Source organism: Rhipicephalus sanguineus, chromosome 1 (genome assembly GCF_013339695.2).
Source record: "Rhipicephalus sanguineus isolate Rsan-2018 chromosome 1, BIME_Rsan_1.4, whole genome shotgun sequence".
NCBI classification, from domain to species: Eukaryota; Metazoa; Arthropoda; class Arachnida; order Ixodida; family Ixodidae; genus Rhipicephalus; species Rhipicephalus sanguineus.
Genome location: NC_051176.1, coordinates 211,188,756 through 211,209,509, shown reverse-complemented (window position 1 = coordinate 211,209,509; position 20,754 = coordinate 211,188,756). Strand labels below are relative to the sequence as shown.

The 20,754-nt window shown below is 44.1% G+C and overlaps 1 protein-coding gene across 1 annotated transcript in view; it reads right to left on the bottom strand.

The window, feature by feature from the left end:
* Positions 1–2,204: 2,204 nt before the first annotated feature.
* Positions 2,205–20,754, bottom strand: part of LOC119406622 (neural-cadherin) — a gene marked incomplete in the record, with an annotated part of 278,852 nt that continues 260,302 nt past the window's right edge. The window contains 3 exon segments of the mRNA XM_049419025.1: positions 2,205–6,261; positions 11,973–12,224; positions 16,702–16,964. Coding sequence (XP_049274982.1) covers positions 6,002–6,261; positions 11,973–12,224; positions 16,702–16,964 — 775 coding nt within the window.

The following is a 20,754-nucleotide window of genomic DNA, read 5'->3' as shown; positions in this document are numbered from 1 at the left end:
AATACCCCTCAAATGTGGAAAGTCCTACGTGGGACAAACGGGGCGTTGCATAAATGAGCGCGCCAAGGAGCATGCCTTGTCGGTTCGAAATAAAGAAGGAGCGCACCTGCCCGCTCATTGCGGCACATGCTTAGGATGCGAGCCTTTGCTTAAAAAGATAAAGATTTTAGGAAAGAGTAGGAACAGATTGGGGCGGGAACTGTTGGAAGCTTTTATCATTAAAGAGAAGGGAGATGATTGCGTAAGCGATACTTCGGTTAACCTATATAAGGCAGAAGGCAATTTCTTGCGCAGGTTTTGCTTGACATGAGGTGGGCATGATTTCTTTGCTTTCTCTCCTTATCCACTTTTCTTGTGACGTTTGAAGAAGCTTATATAAGCTATTTCAAGAAAGAATAAATCAGTTGATAGTTTGCGCTCCTTCTGTCTACATCGTTTTTTCCTGTGTTCGTCCGAGCTTTGCGCACATACCCTACAATAAGTCATGCACCAACTCGCCCAACAAGAAGTTCTTCTAAGATACCTGCTTTAGTATATAAATGTCTTATGTTTTCAAGATAAATTAAGATATTAAACAGCAAAGTTAAAACAGTAATGAATTGTAGTTGCAAAGTTTTGGACTAATTAGCAAGACCAGTGTGTTTACCAAGGAGCATTAAGTAATTGTGATATCAAGAATGGAGTGAGCCAGAGTATTTCAATCGTGTGGTGCACCAACTTTTCAGTAATGAAAGTGATTTGTAGAAACATACATCATAGCAAATAATTTTGGGGCACTTACCAGTATTTTTCCCCTTCACCAAGGTAATAAATTTTGGTTACACACAAAGTTGTTAATCATTGTCCAGAACTCATTTTACTGCAGTAATTTTTTAAAAGGATTGAGCAATAGCAAAGACAGAAGCAATAATTTGAGCATCTGAGTTGCATTCCCTGTAACAGAGGCTTTTTCCAAATGGCCTGATGGGCACCCACAAACTATAGTCCTTTCCTGCCTTCTTCGTTGGAGCTTTGGGCTCGTAATGTTAACCTCTGCCTCCTCTCTGTTCTTATGTGGTGCATTTCAGGTGGTGGTTTCGCTTTCTTTGTTTTACACGAATCCTAGAATGTGTGTTTCTGCTGGGTATTTGTGCACTGCAAGCAGTGTGCGTGACAGGTAGAGTAGCTCCTTCAAAGGTACATTCATACTGGTGATTGACATAGTTCGCGACAGTTGCATAGTTGCAATAGAAGCGACAGTTGCAAATGACCGCTTTGAACGAAAAGTCACTGTTGTGGTGAGGTCACTCACAAGCTGATTCTTCAGCTCCATGACTGGAGTCGCAATGCTGCCAAACCAATAAGCGGCACAGCAGCACTACATCTGAATGCCTGTGGCAATGTGCTGAAGGTTATTTTAAGTAGCCACAGTTATGCTAGCAACAAAACAGACGTAAACAAAAGTGATCGCAGGTTTGATGAAGGGCACAATGCAGTCGTTGCGAGTGGCTCCTTGGTCTCCATTCATGAACTTCTGCCAGTCACTGGTATGAATGCCGCCTAAGAAGGGTGCACAGCCTTACGTTTCAATATTCAGCTGTTTTTTGTGGTGCATGTCAAGTTGCCGACATTATTATCACTGCAAGATCTATGCACAATGCTTGTCTGTTTGCAATGCCCAACCATGAGGGGACCTTTGATTTAGATTAAGTAAAGTGTAACAAAGCCTTTCTAGGCTCAATCTCAATCTTTACGGTGCAACCCTTAGTCCAGTGCAATGATATAAAATTATCAAATATTGGTTCATCGTCCTGAGTGCTGTTTATGGAGCTGCCAAAATCAGTCAGCAAAGCTGGAAATGGCATAAGGACTCTCATTACACTGGCTGTCAAATACATCATGTGCGACCCGCAGGTCGCGGGATCAAATCCCGGCCGTGGCGGCCGTATTTTCGATGGAGGCGAAAATGCTCGAGGCCCATGTACTTAGATTTAGGTGCACGTTGAAGAACCCCAGGTGGCCGAAATTTCTGAAGCCCTCCACTACGGTGTCTCTCATAATCATATGGCGATTTTGGGACGTTAAACCCCAACAATTATTTGTATTATTATTATTATGCATTATATGCGCTGTTGCACTAAATGGCCTGCATTGCTCTTTGGTGTGTTGTAGTCACTTGAGCTTCACGGCTGTAGGCTGGGCCTTTCAGAAGTTTACACAACATATCATTTAACATATGTGGCTTTTATTAAGACTTCAAAATTATGACCTAACATCTACATACTTGAAGCAAAGACAGCTCATTGTAAAACACCCAAAAAAGAACTTTAGTACACAAGCACAATTCTCATTAAAACCTTCCAACGATGTGTGACTCGTAGCACATAACGCATGGCAGTCACACTGGAGGGGTAAAGGTGAGGGCCAGAAATCAGACTTGTCCTGTATAATACATACACGCAATAAACCTGACGAGTAGGCATGGGAGGAGTAGGGATAACAAAAAAAAAAAATCCTAGTATCATGTGAACAAAAGAGCTGCACAAGATTTCCTGTTCACAACATTACTTGAAGTACCACACACATGCAAAGCAGCACCCAGAGTCTGCAAGCACAGATGGGGGAATGAGTGAGGTCACTAGGCACTTCATCAACACAGTCTCCAGAATTAGACAAGGAACTCAACCATCTATGCTACCACTGCTCAGGGAACACATGTACACAGCACATGCCAGAAAGGCGAACGACAGAGAATATGACCTCTGTGCTTGCAGAAACAGAGTGCTGATCTTGCAAACACAATGCTGAAGTACTGGAAATATTTCTATCATGAAATAAAACTGAAACTCGGCACTGCTGTTCTCTAAATTAAGAAAAAAAAGAAAGCAGAACATACAAACACGCACACATACATACCAACATTATAATCCCTACCTGCACTCTTCCTCTCTCACTTATATGTAATATACATAATATATATATATATATATATATATATATTTATGATTCCACTACAAGTTGTGGTGGTACTACATGCTTGATGGCTTTGCTTTTCTGCTGATAGTTGCTTCAAGAGTGCGTGCACAGCTTTGTTCAACTTTTTTGCAGCTGCAGCTAACTCACTCACAGCAGGGGGACAAACAAAAGCGTGACTGCTGCTCATTTGTGCAGCTGCAGCTAACAAACACCACAGTACTGAGGGCAGAAGGGCAACAACTTTGAATAGGACCTGAAGAGTATATGCACAAAAAGAAAATGTACACCACGTGTGCACATCACCACTTCACTTAACAGCAGGAGATGTGTACCTAAAAACCACAAGGCAAGTGCACTCCATTAGAAGTTTTCTGTAATCAGGTGTGACTAGCACAATGTGACAATTGTTAAAAATTAAAATAACAATGAAATTAATGATGACAATCGACACAATACAAGAATTCATTTTAACTAAAAACACAACATACTGTGCTGAAACACACCTGGAATGAATGGCATGTTCAGCATAGCAGATGGACCATGCTGATATACTCAGGAAAAAAAGCCAGACAAATATCATCTCAAAGAACAAAAGTGCCTGAAGGCTCATGTCCAAACAAATTCTCAAAAAGGTTCCTAAACAGCATCACAATACATGAGCACCAATATATTGACAATTTCATTGTTTAGCTTTGTGAATCTGCACATCATAAACTAACTGAAGCTAACAATATATTTTTTTGCCTTTATGAAGCTGCACATCAAAAACAAATTAAAGCTAACAACATATTTTATCTATTAAGTTCAGCCTCTCACAGAGTCAAAAACACAACCTTATTTTCAAGCAGGAGCTTTCTACATACTGTGGTATAGTTGCAGCACTGTCACAATGAGCATTTTTGTTGCATGTTTACGTAAGTCGAAAAAAAAAAAAATTTGCTTAGACTTGAGCATCTTGGCTTCCTCTGAACAAAAATGAGCTGCTGCTGACAAATGCAAGACACATACAAGGCTAAGATGCATGCTTTTTTTTTTAAATACACCCATACAGCCAGACACACTTGCACTGGGTGAACACGCTTCAAGTATAATGTGCATGTTGTATACAGTAACGTGTAGAAAAACACTGCACCTTCCACTGTGTCGCACAAGAAAGGCAGAGAACCGTAATGGGTGTATGCTCTCTCCCTCCTGTGTGTATACAACTCTGATATAATAATAAATAACCCCCTTTATCTCACTTCCTAGGTTAACAAAGGAACCAGCTGCTCACTTTGTCTTGGTGGAAGCTGCAAGTTTCTGGATGGTAGTGTTGTGAGAGGAGCAACGCGATGACAGAGGGCCCCTGAAAACAGACTCTCTCGTGCGCTGCAGACAGGACCCAGATATCCTGACTGGCACAGCGACATTTGAGGCATGAAGCAGCACTGCCGCCTTAAAAAATGGAATGCACCTTGGAGTATGCGCACGGACCAAAGGCTGCCTGGCACCTGTGCAGCACAAGTTAATCGCTCACGACTCCAGCAACCTCTTCTGCCCTGACCTAAGCACGCCCAGAAAGAACGTACCGTGAGAAGTGTTCGGCAGAACGTCGAGGGACGATTGAGAGTGTGGTAGGCATTCGCGAGGATTAGTTCAGGACATTAAAATGGGCAGGATGGGTTTCACTATAAAAAAGGGCACATGCGAGTCACATCGGCACGAAGAGGAAAGCTCCATGCTACATGTGGTGTGTTACAAAAGCAACTGCCTAAAACTGAGACCTTGAATCCATAGCTGCCATGTCAGAACATAATTCACAGTTATACACTTGAATTACCTAAAACATACTATACTATACAATTTTTGGACAAGTAACTTTACAACAAACAATTTCACACAAAAAAAAAAAAAAGCTGCACAAAAATTTGGGCAGTTTTTGAATTTCATTTGAGCCTTTACAGACAAAAATGCTGGCTCAATCACAAGTTGTAAAAAAGTGGTGTCAGTACAAGCACACAGCTTGAAAACATCTTGTGTTCTAGACAAGTAAATATCAATATGGCAAAAGCATACCCGCAAAGTGTTTCAATTAAAGTATGCATCAACATTATGTAAACATAAATCAAGGGCAGTGGGAATTTCCTCAGGCCATGTGCATGTTTGTGATGGCACTTGGCAACAAAACACAACCTTAAGCATGCGTTATTTCTCCGCCAACAAATGAGAATGGTAGAGCCCACTCTATATGGCCACAGTGAAGTGCGCTTAAATATAAACACTAAGAAGAAAAATATAACAATGCTAATGGGAGAGAAATACTGCTGGTTTCTGGAGACTATAGTGTCACGGAAGACAGGAGCAACCCAGCTCACATGTATACTGCCCTTTTTAGATTGCACCACACTGCTGCAGAAACATTACACAAAAAAAGCACTCGCTTTTGCACATGTGATTATGATGGCTGTCAGAACAGGTTTAAAACAAAACTATACACAGAATGAAGCAGGAAACACTTGGGGATGATTCAATGACCAGCCTCAAGGAAGGCACGAGGCAAATTTGGGCATCCAAGTCTCCAAACACAGGGCACGATGTAGGGGCAACTTTAACTCACTCATGACAAACCAAGTCAACAGACTTGGTCATAAGGTTATTCAGATGGCACATTACTATTAAGTCATAATGGCATGTGTATACACATTGAAATATTCCTGAAATGCTAAACACAGCATGGGTTGTCCAGTCTCCACCAAGACACAAATTATACACTGTAGCCAAGAGAATCTGAAGCTGTGATCATCAAGCAGAGATGATAATCGTGGTAAAATGGCGATATCAAGAACGAGCATATTCCATTTGGTATAACCTCTCCGACACTATTGATCTTGACAGTACACGTGTCAAAATAATAAAGTAAGATGCCCCTATCTACCGTGAGCTGTGCGACTTGAGTGTGTGGGTGAGTGGCTAATGCGAGTGGACAAGAGAGCAGGCCAAAGTGAACGAAATCAATGACTAAGGGTCAATGAAATGGGGGACAAAGGGACATTTGTGCGAATGACGCCTAGTCCTCCTCGCTCTCGCCCTGTCCGTACATGTCGGCCAGCTTCTGGAAGCGGGGCCCCCAGCCATTGAGGTAGTCGAAGCGCTGCTCATGGTCGTCCGTCTCCGAGGCCAGGGAGCTGAGTGAGCCTGCTGTGGAGCCACCCCCTTCATAGGCATAGTTGCGCAAGTCATCCACTGGTGGAGCCCCAGGGTCTTGGTCAGCTTTGTCCAGATGGTCCCGAATGAAGTCGCCCACATCTGGGTGGGCCCCTGTGGGTGCTGCTGAAACACAAGACAGAAACCAAAGAACCTGAGTGGGCATAGTGGCAGAAACCATGGCAACATGGTGATCAATCTTTTTTGCTTCATGATACAGCTTAGTAGATATATGCAAACTAACAATTATCAATCTGATAACCAGTTTTTGTTGCCACTGCCCTGTATACTGCATGTTAATCGTTTGTCAAGCGTTAGCCCAGTCAGGAATCTTCTGGAATGTGCAGACGTAAAAGCGAATCCGGGTTCCTCAGATCAAGATCTTCTGTCAAACAGGCAAAGTAAAATTCTCTCGTCTATACAGGGCATACAGGTAACAAAATGAAATGCAAGGTATACATCCAAGTTAACGGAAGGAACTAAACCAATGAGAAGTGGTTGGGTAATTTAAATATGCTAACCTCTGATGTAGACAGCATTGAAACAACACTAACGAACTGCAAAACACAACTCGCCAATATTGTAGAATGGGTTGATGACCCTAACGACACCCTGCAACACTTTTTCAGGATGGTCAGAAAACGTTGCCGATTGGTAGTCGAGGCTCCCGAGAACATGCGAGCCAAACATTATAGCGCAGCATGCGGCCTGAAATTTACAATTAATTTTTTCAAACTTGGCTAGAAATCGCTTGCTCTTCTCTCGACAAATGCCATAAATCCAAATGAATGTGCCATAAGCATAAAGTCCACAGCCATTAGCTGATTTGAGCATCGTGAGCTGCATAGTTACCACGGCCACCACGAAATGCCATGACGTGCCCGCATGCTCGCTCACGATCACACTGAAAGTAAGCCGCGCGTTCGAAGAAAAAAAGAAAAGAAAGTGCTCAAGGTCATGACGCACGCTGACGAGGGGTCGTAGCTTCTTGCCCACTTTTCATTCTCCTGTCTTATAACCCAGATATTGCAGTCTTAACAAAAGCATGGCTATGTGATAAAATCAATAATGGTGAATTCATTCCACTTGACTATAGAGCATTTAGAAAAGATGGGAGCAGCAGGGGTGGTGGTGTAGCTACTGTCTTTAACAACATTAAGGTAGTAAAAATGCCAGATTTAATAGATGTTGAGTGCTTTTTCTGCAAGGCTTACCACGAAGACATCAGATATGTTAAGGGTGCTATGTAAAGACCTCCCAGCTCTTGCGTTGATGTTTTAGATTTAAAACAATACATGAGCAAACATTTGAAATTCAGTGACAGCATTATCCTCTTGGAAGATTTTAATTTACCAAATATTAATTGGGAGATGATGTCCCTCAAAAATGATAACACTTGATGGACATTACCTTTCCCTTTAATTTATTACGGTTAGTAGATAAGAACACTAGAATACAGGGCAAATCTAGAACAATAATGGACCTCCTCTGCGTAAGCGGGGCCATAACAAGTCAAACCACGAGCTATACATACTTCCCGGTATATCAGATCACGTGGCATTGTTAAGAATATACAACATGAATTTGAAAGATAACTTCAATACTGTTCCTTTCGGAAACTTTTCCAGAGCGGATGACAGTGATGCTACCGAGGACTTCTGATTTGGAGCAATTTTTGGAGCAGCAAAATTTCCGTTTTGGAGCACTTTGGAGCAGCAAAATTTTCATCTTGGAGCACTTTGGAGCAGATAATTTTGCATCTGGGAGCACTCTGGAGCAGCGAATTTTACATCCTGGAGTGCACTACAGAAGCATATTGCAATAAATTCAAGCACCGGAATATTACTATGGGGCTCTTATGAAGGCTAGAAATATTTCGATTCATTGCAAATCTCATGGAAAAAATCATCTCAGGAGAACACCATACTTCACTCGCTAATGAAAAAATAAGGGCTCATGCAGTTGAGTGTTCTGAATTAACCTCTTCGGCGATTATTTTCGACACTAGCAAATAAGCAGAATACCAGATCAATAAAATTGCACTTCAAGAAATAACACTCTAAATACATCTATGTGGTTATCAGCAGACATTGTAGGCAACCGCCGTGACGTACAGCAGTGGCTCAATGCCAAAGAGCCACACTGTCCCTAATGCATTCCCCTCAAAAAACTCCAAGGTGAAAGCCAGGTTCTTTTTCTTCTCGATCGACGGGTTGATCCTCCCCCTCCTTCTCTGCAAGCTTTCTGCACCTCACCTGGTTTTGCGCTAGCTCCATGATCGGCGCACCGATTACGGAAGCAGTGTAAAGCGACGATGTCGTGATGGTGTCATCACGTGACATCACGATATATGACGCCATGATGACGTCACAAGTTTCGACGATCTATGACGTCGTGATGGCGTCATCACATGATTATTTTTTGCATCGATCGATTGACGCTGCCGACGGTCAACTTTCGTGTTTGATAAAGCATCTGATGCTTTCGCATTAATATTGCGTATTGAACGTTAACAACCTGGCCTTACATACCAAACTGTCCTCCACCATGTCACCTCCTTGCCATGCGCGAAACAGCTTCGCCTATCATCCACTTCACTGAGTGAAATGGCTCAACTTTTTTAAAATGTTTATTGTGATAACAATTATATGGACGCTCTCCGCGGATTTTTGTCGTCGCCATTGCCGTAATTTTCTGTATAAAGACCAAATTAATAACACCACCGCGCGCATTCTAGCCGCGGGTAAAAGCTCGCGAGCGCTGGCGACGAACGCGGCTGAAGCGGAGATTAAGCTAGCCGGCCGTCTGTCTCCGTCGCACGGACAGCGCATGAGATAACATCTTCCCGCGTGCGGGCCTGCCGTCGATTGCTCATCAAACAGAGAGGAAACGCCCCGCCCGTCTTTCGTAAGGAGCATGAAAGGACGCCAGAGGAGCGGGGGGGGGGACCGCATCGTTCGAAGGGCGCAGTCGCTTGCGCGCGCGCCATCTCGAGGCATCAGGAGATGGCTCGTAAACTTGCTGTGCTCTCAACGCTTACTTCGTGTTTAGAGAACTCAGAGCAAGAAAACGCTTCGGTTCCTGGAGCGGCCATATTCCCTTAAACTAGTGTTTCGTTGAGTTATGCGAGATCGAATCCAAGAGAGTTAGCTGCTAGCCTTACTTCGTTTAACAATACAATTTGTTGGTATCGCATTCATTGTTTCGCCCTTAAGCGAAACTAAGTTTTTTACCCGTCAGCTATTGACCCCCGAAAGCGAGGGGCGGACGTGTAACATGGGGTAGCCGCTTCACTGTGGGCCGTCAGTGACAGGCCCGCTACTGACAGCTGCGTATTTGCGGCTGCTCCGACCAGGATATATGCTTTTATTAATGAGATGACATTTTTAAAAAGCAAGCAACAAATTCGAATTGGAACCCTAGCATGTGAGCTCGAAAGGGCAGGGCCTTTTAGGGGGTATTCACCACAGAGTGATTAAACTCGGACGTGCTCGTACAAGCAATTACGAAAAAGCTCTTCCTAATGAAGATCCATGGATAAAGTATATCCTAGGAAAAGTGTGAACGTGTTTCCACCATTCGCGTGCTCTTCCATAAACGCGAAGCAAGGAAAATTCGATATTGTTCCATATATATACTGCTAGCGATTCCAGATTTCATTCCGCGATGTCCGGAAACAGAAGTGACAGACATTTTAGCAGCACACATGTAGTTATTACTGAACATTGCTTTCCTTACGTGCCGTGCGACGCTTGAAACGAGCTATCAGCAGCGTTTCTAGAACAGACGACGTCCACCAATGAATCGCCGTCGCACTTTCTCGCTACCGAGAGGCCTAGACGTCACGAGCCTCTGCGGAGAGCGCGTTTTGCTGTCGAGCAGACTTGCAGAACAGAAGCTGCGTCGGCACCGTGCTTGGCATCGTGGCTTATGCGGGACGCACACGCGAGCGCTATTTATTCAGCAGAATAATTCTTGGTCCATGGTTGCGACTTTGGCAGCCCCAAGATCAAGCTGCATATGTTCTGACGCGCCGGCCGTGCGATTGCCGGTGATAGACGCCCCCAAACCTAAGACTTTGGCGCAGTTTGGCGCAATTTTCGTCGATATTATCAGGATGGCGCAGTAAATACAATTTCGCGCACTTTGGCGCAGTTGGCGCAGGAGTGGAATCACTGGGATGATATCTCTATTGTAGACACGCACTCTAAGAAAAAATTGAGTATTTGGGGAGTACTTCTGCCACAGAACTATAATCGTCATGTACCTTGTGCACTTTCCTTGCGTTATCACCGCGGTCCCGGCACTTCCTGGTCACGAACGGCGTGCATGCTATCAGCGTGACACAGCATTCTTGACAGGAAAGTGGCGACAGCCGGGTTTTCAAGAAAGGAAACGCGAGCGAGCCAGATGACGATTATTGTTGTGTGGCAGAAATACTCCCCAAATACCCTGTTTTTTTCTTACAGGGTGCTTTTATTACATTTAGATGCACTTTCAGAAACTTCTGATGACATTCATGAACTGTGGGAACGCTTTAAATGCCAACTATTGTCAAGAAAAGAAAAAAAAAAAGAACCCCTTGCTTTGTCTGGGGATGCTGACATTGAAAAGGCAATTGAATGCCTACCGTAAAATCCTAAGTAAGCATCCCCCTGCAGTGAAAAATAATCCGACAAGATTTGTAGGGGCAGCCCTCGCTCGGTCACGTAACAAAATTCAAGATGGCAGTGGAAGAGCCATGCATGCTTTCAGTAAAATGCTTTATTAAATATGCATGATTTCACTGTCATTATCCACCCTCGTCGGGCGAATAAAAACAGTGAATGAAACAGCGAAAATGTCAGGAGGGGAGGGGGCGCTTGCTCGGGATTTTACGGTAGTCCATGAATGCCTAGTATGCCACGACACGATTATGGGAAACGTCGTATTAGGGGGTTCCAGAAATTTCGACCACCTGGGGTTCTTTAACATGCGCCTTAAATCGAGGCACATGGGACTCTGGCATTTTGCCTACATAGGAATTCGGCCGCTGCAGCTGGGATTCGATCACATGACCTTCAGGTCAGCAGTTGAGCATCATGACCACTAGACCACCATGGCGGGTTACCTGACAAAGGTGAGAGACTGCTTTACTGCATGACATGGGCACCGAGAATATCTGTTTTGTAAGCAAAAAAAACAGTTGTGTGCCATATCTACATTTTTTTTTAGAAATGTGTTTGTGGAAAAAACATACTATATCTCATCAAAGCATTTACCTGTGAAACATATACATATAATAATCAGATTTTCTTTCCACATTCACTTTTTTAAATGAACTTTTATAGAATGTTTTTTTTTTTGTTTTTCATGTGGCAGCAAAAATGTCTACTTATTTTTGTTAGGCACTTAAAAATATATATATTTTTTCTTGCAACCTATGTAACTAAATACATCAATTAGTATTATCCATGTTAAAATGCTGCATTATATGCTAAATTGTTGTTAATGGCAACAATTCTTCTGAGACCCTTGAAAAACAGTAATTTTACCACATTATTGATAGTTGTAGTAGCCTGTCAAGCCCGGCTATGTCTTAGGGCACTTTTTGGGTATCACATGCACTTTCTACCACTGTTACTGTCAAAGGATACATACAAGAGTGTCACAAGGCTTCAATGTTATGCAAGACCTACAGGAAATATGGTCACTTCAATAGCAAATGTCACTATAGAAGAAGTTCCCCAAATAAAGAGAAATAGACATACACAAGCCACGAACACCCTTGTCCTTTAGGATCACCGTTGAAAAAAAAAAAAAAAAAACATTGACAGAAGCACAACTGTACTCACGTTCCCGCACGCGCACTTCCGTTTGCAGAGCTGGTGCCTTCTCTGGACCAGGCTTCGCCCCAATCTGCATACCAGATGCATCAACTGGTATTCGCAGTGGTGTTATGTCGTAAGCATTCATGTCATCTTCTCCACCACCTTCATCATCATAGCTGATGATGTTCTCTCGTACATCATCATCCACTCCACCATGACCAAATTTCTGATCTGAGCGCCGGCTCCGTGTGTATGCCACAATCACCAGGACCAAAACTGCAAATGAAAAAGAATTAGGATTAGTTGGAGAAAAAACAATAAAACACAAATACTTCTTTGTCTTTTAGTGTAACTGATAACCCCAAATTAAACATTTACTCTTCTACTTTAAATAACATTTGGGCATGTTGCCATTCTTTTTCAGCATCTAGCACACAGCAAACGACAAAGACTGTGTGAAAACCGACAAGGGTAACGGTTGTCCTCATTGGTTGTCACCTTGTCCTTGTTTGCTGTGCGCGCTAGATGCTGGAATGCTCTTCTACATTAACAAACAATAAAAGTTTGCAACAAAATGGGAACGTTACATGAAACGGCCTTGATATTACTGAAGCGGGCAAAGCTTAAAGTTCAGCATATTATGCTTAATCATTTTTGTACTTCCGACAGACCTTTTTCGGTCCTGCTTTGCAATGATGATTGTAGTTTGAACTCTGAGAGTAGGTGGCCATTTGATTGGCAAGCTATTCAGGGGCAATACGGGAAAAATACATTATGCTATGGTACATATAACTTTGTTTCTGAAATACTACCCACAGTGGAGCTGATGCTAAAAATGAATAGCTCTAAAATAAAATATAGTTGCAGGAGCCACAACCTGCAACAATCACAAAGTTTTGCTGAACAACACAAATAAAAGCGGCGGCAATTATGTCAACAGTACATCCCACCTGCATATTCCATTCATGACCTAGATCATTACAAGTGACATACATATAGTACTATTAAGGTCAGAGCAGCTGTCACTTATGCTACATATGTTATTTAATAACTATTACTTAGTAAATAACACCTCGACTAGTTTTATTAGAATTTGACATGAACAGCACTGCACTATTTCTTGCACTGTAAATTGAAATGCCACATTTTCTGTATTGGATGGCATGTCAAGAAGTATCACTGAGAACATCATCATTTACAAGGGTACCAATATGGGCTTGTTGGTTCATCGTAAACTGGTTAGTAGCACAGCGCGGGACGGCACAAGGACAAAGAAGAAGTCCAAGACGAACGCAGTGATGTGATTGACTGAAGCTGTTTTGGAGCAGGTTTTTGGAGCAGCAAAAAGTGCGTTTTGGAGCAGGTAAAAAGGCTTTTGGAGCAGCCAAAAACGGGTTTGGGAGCAGAGAAAACAGCTTTTGGAGCAGCTAAAAGCTCACTGCCAAGTGGAAAAATGAACCGTGTGAAACAAAACAGTCAAATAAGGAGGAACTCTTTTCAAATGAAAAGTTCTGTCCAATAATGAGTGTTTGCATAACACCATTGGATCACAGAACAGCCCCGTAAGCGTAAACATTGGCGTTGCGGTCTTATAATGGCTTAGGGTGGCCAAACAAAGAACGCAGGTAAGGTTTCCCAGCTGCAGTAGAATCTCAGTGATACGAATCTGAAGGGGGAGCGACAATATTCGTATCGGGCAAAATTTCGTATCATGAAAAAACTAGCAAAACCTGTTTTCAAACAAAGATGTACGCACGAAACATTTGTTTCCGTCAAGAGAACTCGCATATGCCTTTCTGGGACACATGTGAACGGACCAATAAGGGACTGCGCAGCTGGCTGCTGTGAAAGCGCATGAGGCCAACTGAAAACTAAGTGAAGTCCGCTCCACCATAGTGACAAGCGAAGATCTACACGAACGCCGAAAGGCTTCGTGCAAGGGGCGTAGGCAGAAATTTTTTTTGGTGGGGGGTGGGGGACCTCCATGATTTGAAGTGGGGGCGGCGCAGGCAGGTGTGGTCAAGTGTCATTTCGGGCTCTGTATGCCATAGCAAAAACAAATTTCGGAGGAGGGGGGGGGGGGGGCTGGCTACGCCACTGCCTCGTGCCTTTTTTACGCCTTTAATCTACCGCTGCGTTAGACGCGTACCTTCGGAGCTCGCAGTCACTATCGATGATCGCGTTGATAGCGACCGTGGTTTCGTGCGCGGCGGTTGCGGCAAACGGTAGTTCCGTTTTCAATCCGCCTGCGCTGGCCGCGCACGTGCCTTCAAAACTACGTCGTTTGTTGCTATCTATAATCGCATCTGCCGCGGTTTTGTCCGCGGCGCTTGCGGGAAGCAGCGTCGCTTGGAGTGGGTGGGCGTTGAACGCGCGTGCACTTTCGGAGTTCCGTCAGTTTCGCCGTCGCCATGCATGATAGTGTCAAGAGCGACCGCGGTTTCGCCCACAACGGTTGTGGCAAACGATAACCACAGTTCTGACAGTGTGCGCGCTGGCCGCGCGCGTACTTCCGAAGCTACGGCATTCTGCTCTCGGCCGTCGCTCGACGGCTGGGGAATTTCACGAATCCGTATCAGCAGGTTACGTTTACATCAACACCTCTTAAATTGGTTTACTATGGGTTCGCAAAAAGCCTGGATCGGATTGGGTTGCAATTTTTGTCAAGTCCAAATACGTCTGATGTGCAGGTCTTCGGAGTTTTCAGTACACCTGCTGAATTCCGGTGCTGCTTCGTGGCCTCAATGTGCCTCTTGCTTGTAGCATGTCGCTTTATCGCTGCAAAACCATGCTGTTTGCAGACAATGAAAAATCCACTGCCATCGCTGCCTTGGCGACACCAAGATGATATAGTGTCACCATTTTCGTCCATCTTGTTCAGGATGTCGACATTGAACTTGGTGGAACGACCTGAGGCTCTGAGACGGCGAGACACGAACAATGCTAAAAGCAATTCCCCTCAAGAAACGGGTAGCGATACGCTTTTTGCTAATCTCGCCGAGGACGGAATAGTCTTTGTTCGTATCCGTTCCACGGCGAACTTATTTTTCCACGAGTTTTGCTCCCCGACTGGAGTCCCGTTCCGTGAAAATCCTCAAACAACACGAAGCTGCCAATTAACTGCGCCAGTTCACGGCTGGTGCGATGCTTGTCCGCCATCTTGCCAGCTTCTCGGTTTGCGATAACCGTGGTTAGGAGACTAAGTGCTGTTATTTCTTCTGTGTAGCTACCCCTAACCACGGTTAAGGTTGTCCGTGTGACAGGGGTATAACACTGGTTCGAGTAGCGGAACTTAAAAAAGGGGGCAAAAATAAGACAGTCATGGACGCCGCTGTACTAACAGCTGAAACTTTACTTCTGTTCTGCTGCGGCGGTGCGGTCACACCAGCCCGCGGCGAGCCTCCTTCCAAGGTGCATTTTTGGGGGGTCACGCCAATTTACAGCAGTCTGAAGAGGGTTATGGCGGCCCCCAAAAGCCTGAGCAAGCCAAACCAGCGCTTAACTAGCCTACTCATCAATCTGCGCCCGGTCAGGTCCCCCAGAAAGCGGCGGGCAGCGTGTCGCGAAAAATGATGCACGAACCCACTCCTCTCGCGGCACGGAAATGTTGCCGCGCGGCAGCTTTGGAGTGTTGCGTTTTGCCGCCGGCGGTGCGCTGCGCACGTTTTTCCGCTAGTGTGCTTATAGTTTGGCGCAGTTTTGGCGCAGAACAGCGGAGATGTAGCAGGATGTAGCAGGTTTCACGTCTTGGCGCAGTTTGGCGTAATTGGCGCAGCTATCACATCACTGCGAACGCAAGCACTTGTTCGTCTCGTACTTCTTCTTTGTCCTTGTGTCTTCCCGCGCTATACTACTAACCAGTTTACATCATTTACAGCTTATCTTATGACCACTGCAGGATGAAGGCCTCTCCCAATGATCTCCAAGGTACCCATTGCTGTGTCAGCTGATTCGATTCCATGCCTGCAAGCTTCTTAATTTCGTGACTCCATATGACTTGTTGCCATTCTAAGCTGCATTTCTCATCTCTTGGTAACCATTCTGTTCTGACTGACCATCAGTTGTCTGTCCTACGCATTATATGGCTGGCCCAGGTCCATTTCTTCCACGTAATGTGAACTAGAATTTTGCCCAATCCTGTTTGTTTCCCAACCCATTCTGTTCCATTGCACGCTCTACGATCCTTAAACTCTTTTGCACGTTTCTTCATTATCCTCCAAGTTTCAGCCCCATATGTTGGAACTGACAGTATGCAACGATCGTATACTTTTCGCTTTAGGGACAGTGGTAGATTGCCTGTCATTATTTGGGAATGCCTGCAGTATGCATTCCAGCCCGTTCTTATTCTTTGGTTAATTTCCTTTTCATGAATAGGCTTCTCCGTGAGTAAATGACTTAGGCATGCATATTCTTGTACAGACAGTCATATTTGCAATTCGTTGCCATGATTGCTGAAGAGCAGTACGTCATCAGCAAATCGTAGGCTGCCAGATATTCTTCGTTAAACTTCACTCCTATTTCTTTCGAATCCAGGCTTTTGAATACTTCTTATAAGCATGCGGTACTTATGCCATGCAGAATTGGTCTCCTTTATGTTTTCGATATTAACTCTCCTCATGGAAATAGCTATTGCAACACTTTTTCCAGAACTTTCCTACAAAAACTATTGTAAAAGGCACATGCAGCAAACCGCCTGTGACAGCTGTCACTGTTAGTGACTGGAATGTACAAAAAAAAAAAAAGTCTCGCTTACGCAGGTACACCACTAGACAGGCCAGGATAATGAGCAGGGCTTCCAGCCCAAGGGCAAGGGATGTGTTGGTCATGCGTGCCCCAGCACCAACGTCAAAGCAGCTGCAGTTGTGGCACTCGAGGCTTTCATGGCAGAGGCATGTGTGGCCTTGACCATGGGGCAGATTGGTGCACTGACCCGTGTAACCACATGGCTCGTCCAGGCACTCATCCTTGTCCTCACAGTCAAGCCGGTCTTCCGTTGGTGTGAAACCTTCCACACACCTAGTGTGCCCATGCATGCCAGCAACCAGACTGAGTCACATGCTTCTATCACACTGCAGCAGTCAGATCCTTACCACAAGCCTTTTCTGCTGCCTGGCCTAGCTTTCCAAAAACAGATGCTATGACAGTTCCTCTCAAGGGCCACTTGCCCTAAGTTACAATTACTGAAGGCTCACTAGTGGCCAGTAATGCATTTGAGAACATATTGCACTAGGAACAGCAGTGTCTTTGGAAACCCAGGTAAACACTGAAAGCATGTTTGCATAGGGATCTTCCAGGTTAGCTCCAAGAGGATCCCCATGTAAATAAACAATAAAGAGTGGAGCCACATGGAACCACTCACTGAGGATGTTGAGCAGACAGACCAGGATGGCAGCCAAGGCAGCCATACTGAGACGCATTATCTTCTCCTGTCGCAAAGCGCCACACAGGTCGCCCCCAAAACCGTCCGGGCATAGGCAGTAGAAGCCCTCGCCGTGTGGCCGATTCATGCAGGTGCCTCCGTTGAGACACGGCTCCGTCAGGCACTCATCCGCATCAGTGCAGTTCTTGCCATTTTCCGTTACAGCAAAGCCAGGGGAACACCTACCAACCACCAAACAGCCAGGCAGAAGGGCAAACAAGCAAGCCAGTGGAGAGAGAGAGGTTGGAAGCAAAATATGAAGGATAAAGGTGTAAGTGGGAGAATGGTACAGAACAAAAAGACCAAAACAGCAGAGAGACAGGCACAAAGAAAACGAAGATGATGAATAGGGGATGAAAAGTGGGGAAGAGGAAATGGCCAGAACAGAAGAAAAAAAAAATAGCAGTTGTTAGTGATCAATGTTAGAGGTTAGAAAATACAAAGGTTATCATCCTTGTCTAGAGCACTAGTTCCTTTCACTGGTGCAACAATATAGTTTCCCACATGCTTGGCACAATGTGTTCACAGAGTAGCCTTGAAAAACATTTCGAAAGAAGAGAAAGCATCTCCTTTCAGCAGGCACGCGCTGTACAATACAAGTTGTGCTCTAAACAAGTACGACTGAAGGTGTGCATGAAAAGGCAATATGCATCAGCTAAACATCCAATAAATTTTCATGGTAGCTAAGTGAAGGTGAAATGGCTGATTAAAGAGACACTAAAGTGAAATAGTGAATCAATATGGACTGATAAATTATACTCTGAAAACTCTATTGTCGCTAATTTGACCATCATAGGCTCATTATTATCAGGGAAAATCAAGGTCAAAATTTCATTTTCAAACTTCGCGCCAAAATCTCCATTCCTGACGTCATGGATTTCAAAATGCTTTATTCACATTTTGGCCACAGTGGCTCAACAATTCTGAAATTTGAATAGCTAAGTTTGCGGCCCCCTCAGAGGAGAATGTACATCATATTTACTGATTAGAAACTACATAGGCGCTTGTAGATGCTGTCATGGCTATTGGTGCGGGAACTTCAAGGTGGCGTCGCCACCAACATTTTCTTTTTGCGCACTTTCTCGCTAACCAAACGTCTTCTCGCAGCAAGCGTGGTGATTTTGGTATTGTGAAAGAGTAAATTAATAATACAAGAGAAATCGTTTCTCTTTAGTGTCCCTTTAAGCACAGCTACAATGAAATGAAAAAAAAAAAAAAAATGAAGGTTAGAAACTTGGTATGCACAGGAGCTTCATCATAATTTGTATAGTTTAAATGTAAACAGAATTTTAAATAATCACCCGTGGCAGATGACGTAAGTGCAGACAGGTTGACAATGAAGGAGAATTTGCAGAAGAAATCAGTGAACTCCTAGCAAACTAAAAAACTGAAATACGAATTTAACTTACGAAAAAGATATGACGTGAGCAAACACTGGCTGTGTCATACATTTCTTGTTTCTGTTTATTTGTGCTCAACAAACTTAATGCTCAAGAATATGTGTGCACTACAGGCCCATATCGAAGAACTGGCCCTCATCGGGTGCCAATCATAGTATTGTGTGCATCCCACAAACTTGTCTGTAATGTCGGCAATATTTGGTCTACTTGCCCACCATCACGGGTTGTCCCCTATCCGCATCATACTAGTGCCAATGTCACGAGATGCTGCCAACTCGGGTAGCACTCACCCTTACTTTAAAACCGAACTAAAATGTCTTAAAGGCAACGCTCGCCACAAATAATCGGTCAGAAGTGCCCACGTATGCAGGACAATAAAAAAAAATACAAACATCTCAAGGTTTGTTTCAATTTTATTGCCAGAGATCCTTAAAAGGGCCAGTAAACAACCTTGCGGTCCAAAACTTATGATGGAAAGATAACTGCGCACTTGTGTGATGTGAACATGCTGCCATAAGAATTTTACGAATAAGTGCTGTAATAAGGAAATTACAGGGTATAGAACAGCCTGCTTCGGCTGGTTTCGGTTTCTCACTCGGCCTTCCCACCCTTCTCAACAGTAGAGAGGGGTAGGCGTAGCCCTTTGTCATGACTACCTCCACTTCAGCAAAGTAACACGACATCAGTGATTATGTCACCAAACAACCAAGCAAGGCTTCCTCTACGTGTTCCTCGTGTCAGAGTGGTGTGGAAAGGAAGCGTGGTGCGATGGGTACGAGGCAATGGCGAGGTTAACTAATATGCCACGGTGCATGTGACCTTCCCCTAGCGGTAAAGCGCGAGACGACTCTTGATCTCCGAGGCTTTCATTCTGGCGATACTGATTGCCCCGGTAGTCTCTGCTCTACCAAAATGACAGAGGGGAGCACAGGAAAATGAAAATGTGGACTGCGTGGCCAAAAACTGCATCACCGCAGGGCCAAGGTGCCGTTTCATAGAGCAGAGGACCAATTGAGAAAGTCCGTGCAACATAATGCTGCCCATGGGCAAGATTACATCACTGTGCGGGCAGAGAGCCCTGTTCAGGTGCGGGAGAGAGGCGTAGGAATTGTTTTTCGGAAAGGAGCACCTGGACAGCGCTGTGACATTCGCAAAATGTGATTGCCGCGGCCTTCTGCATGAATTAGAGGACTTGTTTAGGAAGTGTAAAAAAATGTTGCCGCCTGTTTATTGGCCCTTTAAACACCACAAAAACCTTACGCTGGGTAACTGCACACAATTTTTGTAAAATGTTGATGTCTTGGTTAGTTAAAAAACCAAAAAGTTAGTGGCACCACCACCAAATACAAGCAGCGTGTCAGTGGTTAAAAAGGTTTTGCAGGTTTGTTAAAAGCGAGCACACACCCGGCATCTTTTGCCGTAACAGTGGTCAACTGGTAACACAAGAGGAAAATTATAACTTCTGCCCACACGTTGGGTGAACTCTCCTTCTTGGGAAACAAGATGTAAAATGAACTGCCAACTGCCATTCATGATCTGTTTGCTCAATGCAGTCCTCACTATAACTTGCACTAATTAGAGGGTGAAAATATTTACAGCATGAAAATTTGTCCTAACATACACACAAACATTTTATAGTGAGAAAAGAATACTATAATGTAGGGGTGTGCGAATATTCAAACTTTCGAATATTTTTCTAATAGTGTTTGCTATTCAATTCGATTCGAACCAGAATTACTTGCTACAATATGCCATTTCCGGAAGGTGGATACAGTCGTCAGATTTTTCGGACACCCTAGTGACTGTGAAATTATCCGAAAAAACAAAATCATGCTTTTGTATTCCACTCAAGCGGTCAAAGTGCCACAGCCACTTCCGAAATAGCTTTAATGCCTCCCAGAACACTTATCAGGCATTTTGGTGCATGCCCAGACTCTCATGAATACATCCTTTTAAACGGGTTAAAACGGTTAAACCGAAGTTAAAC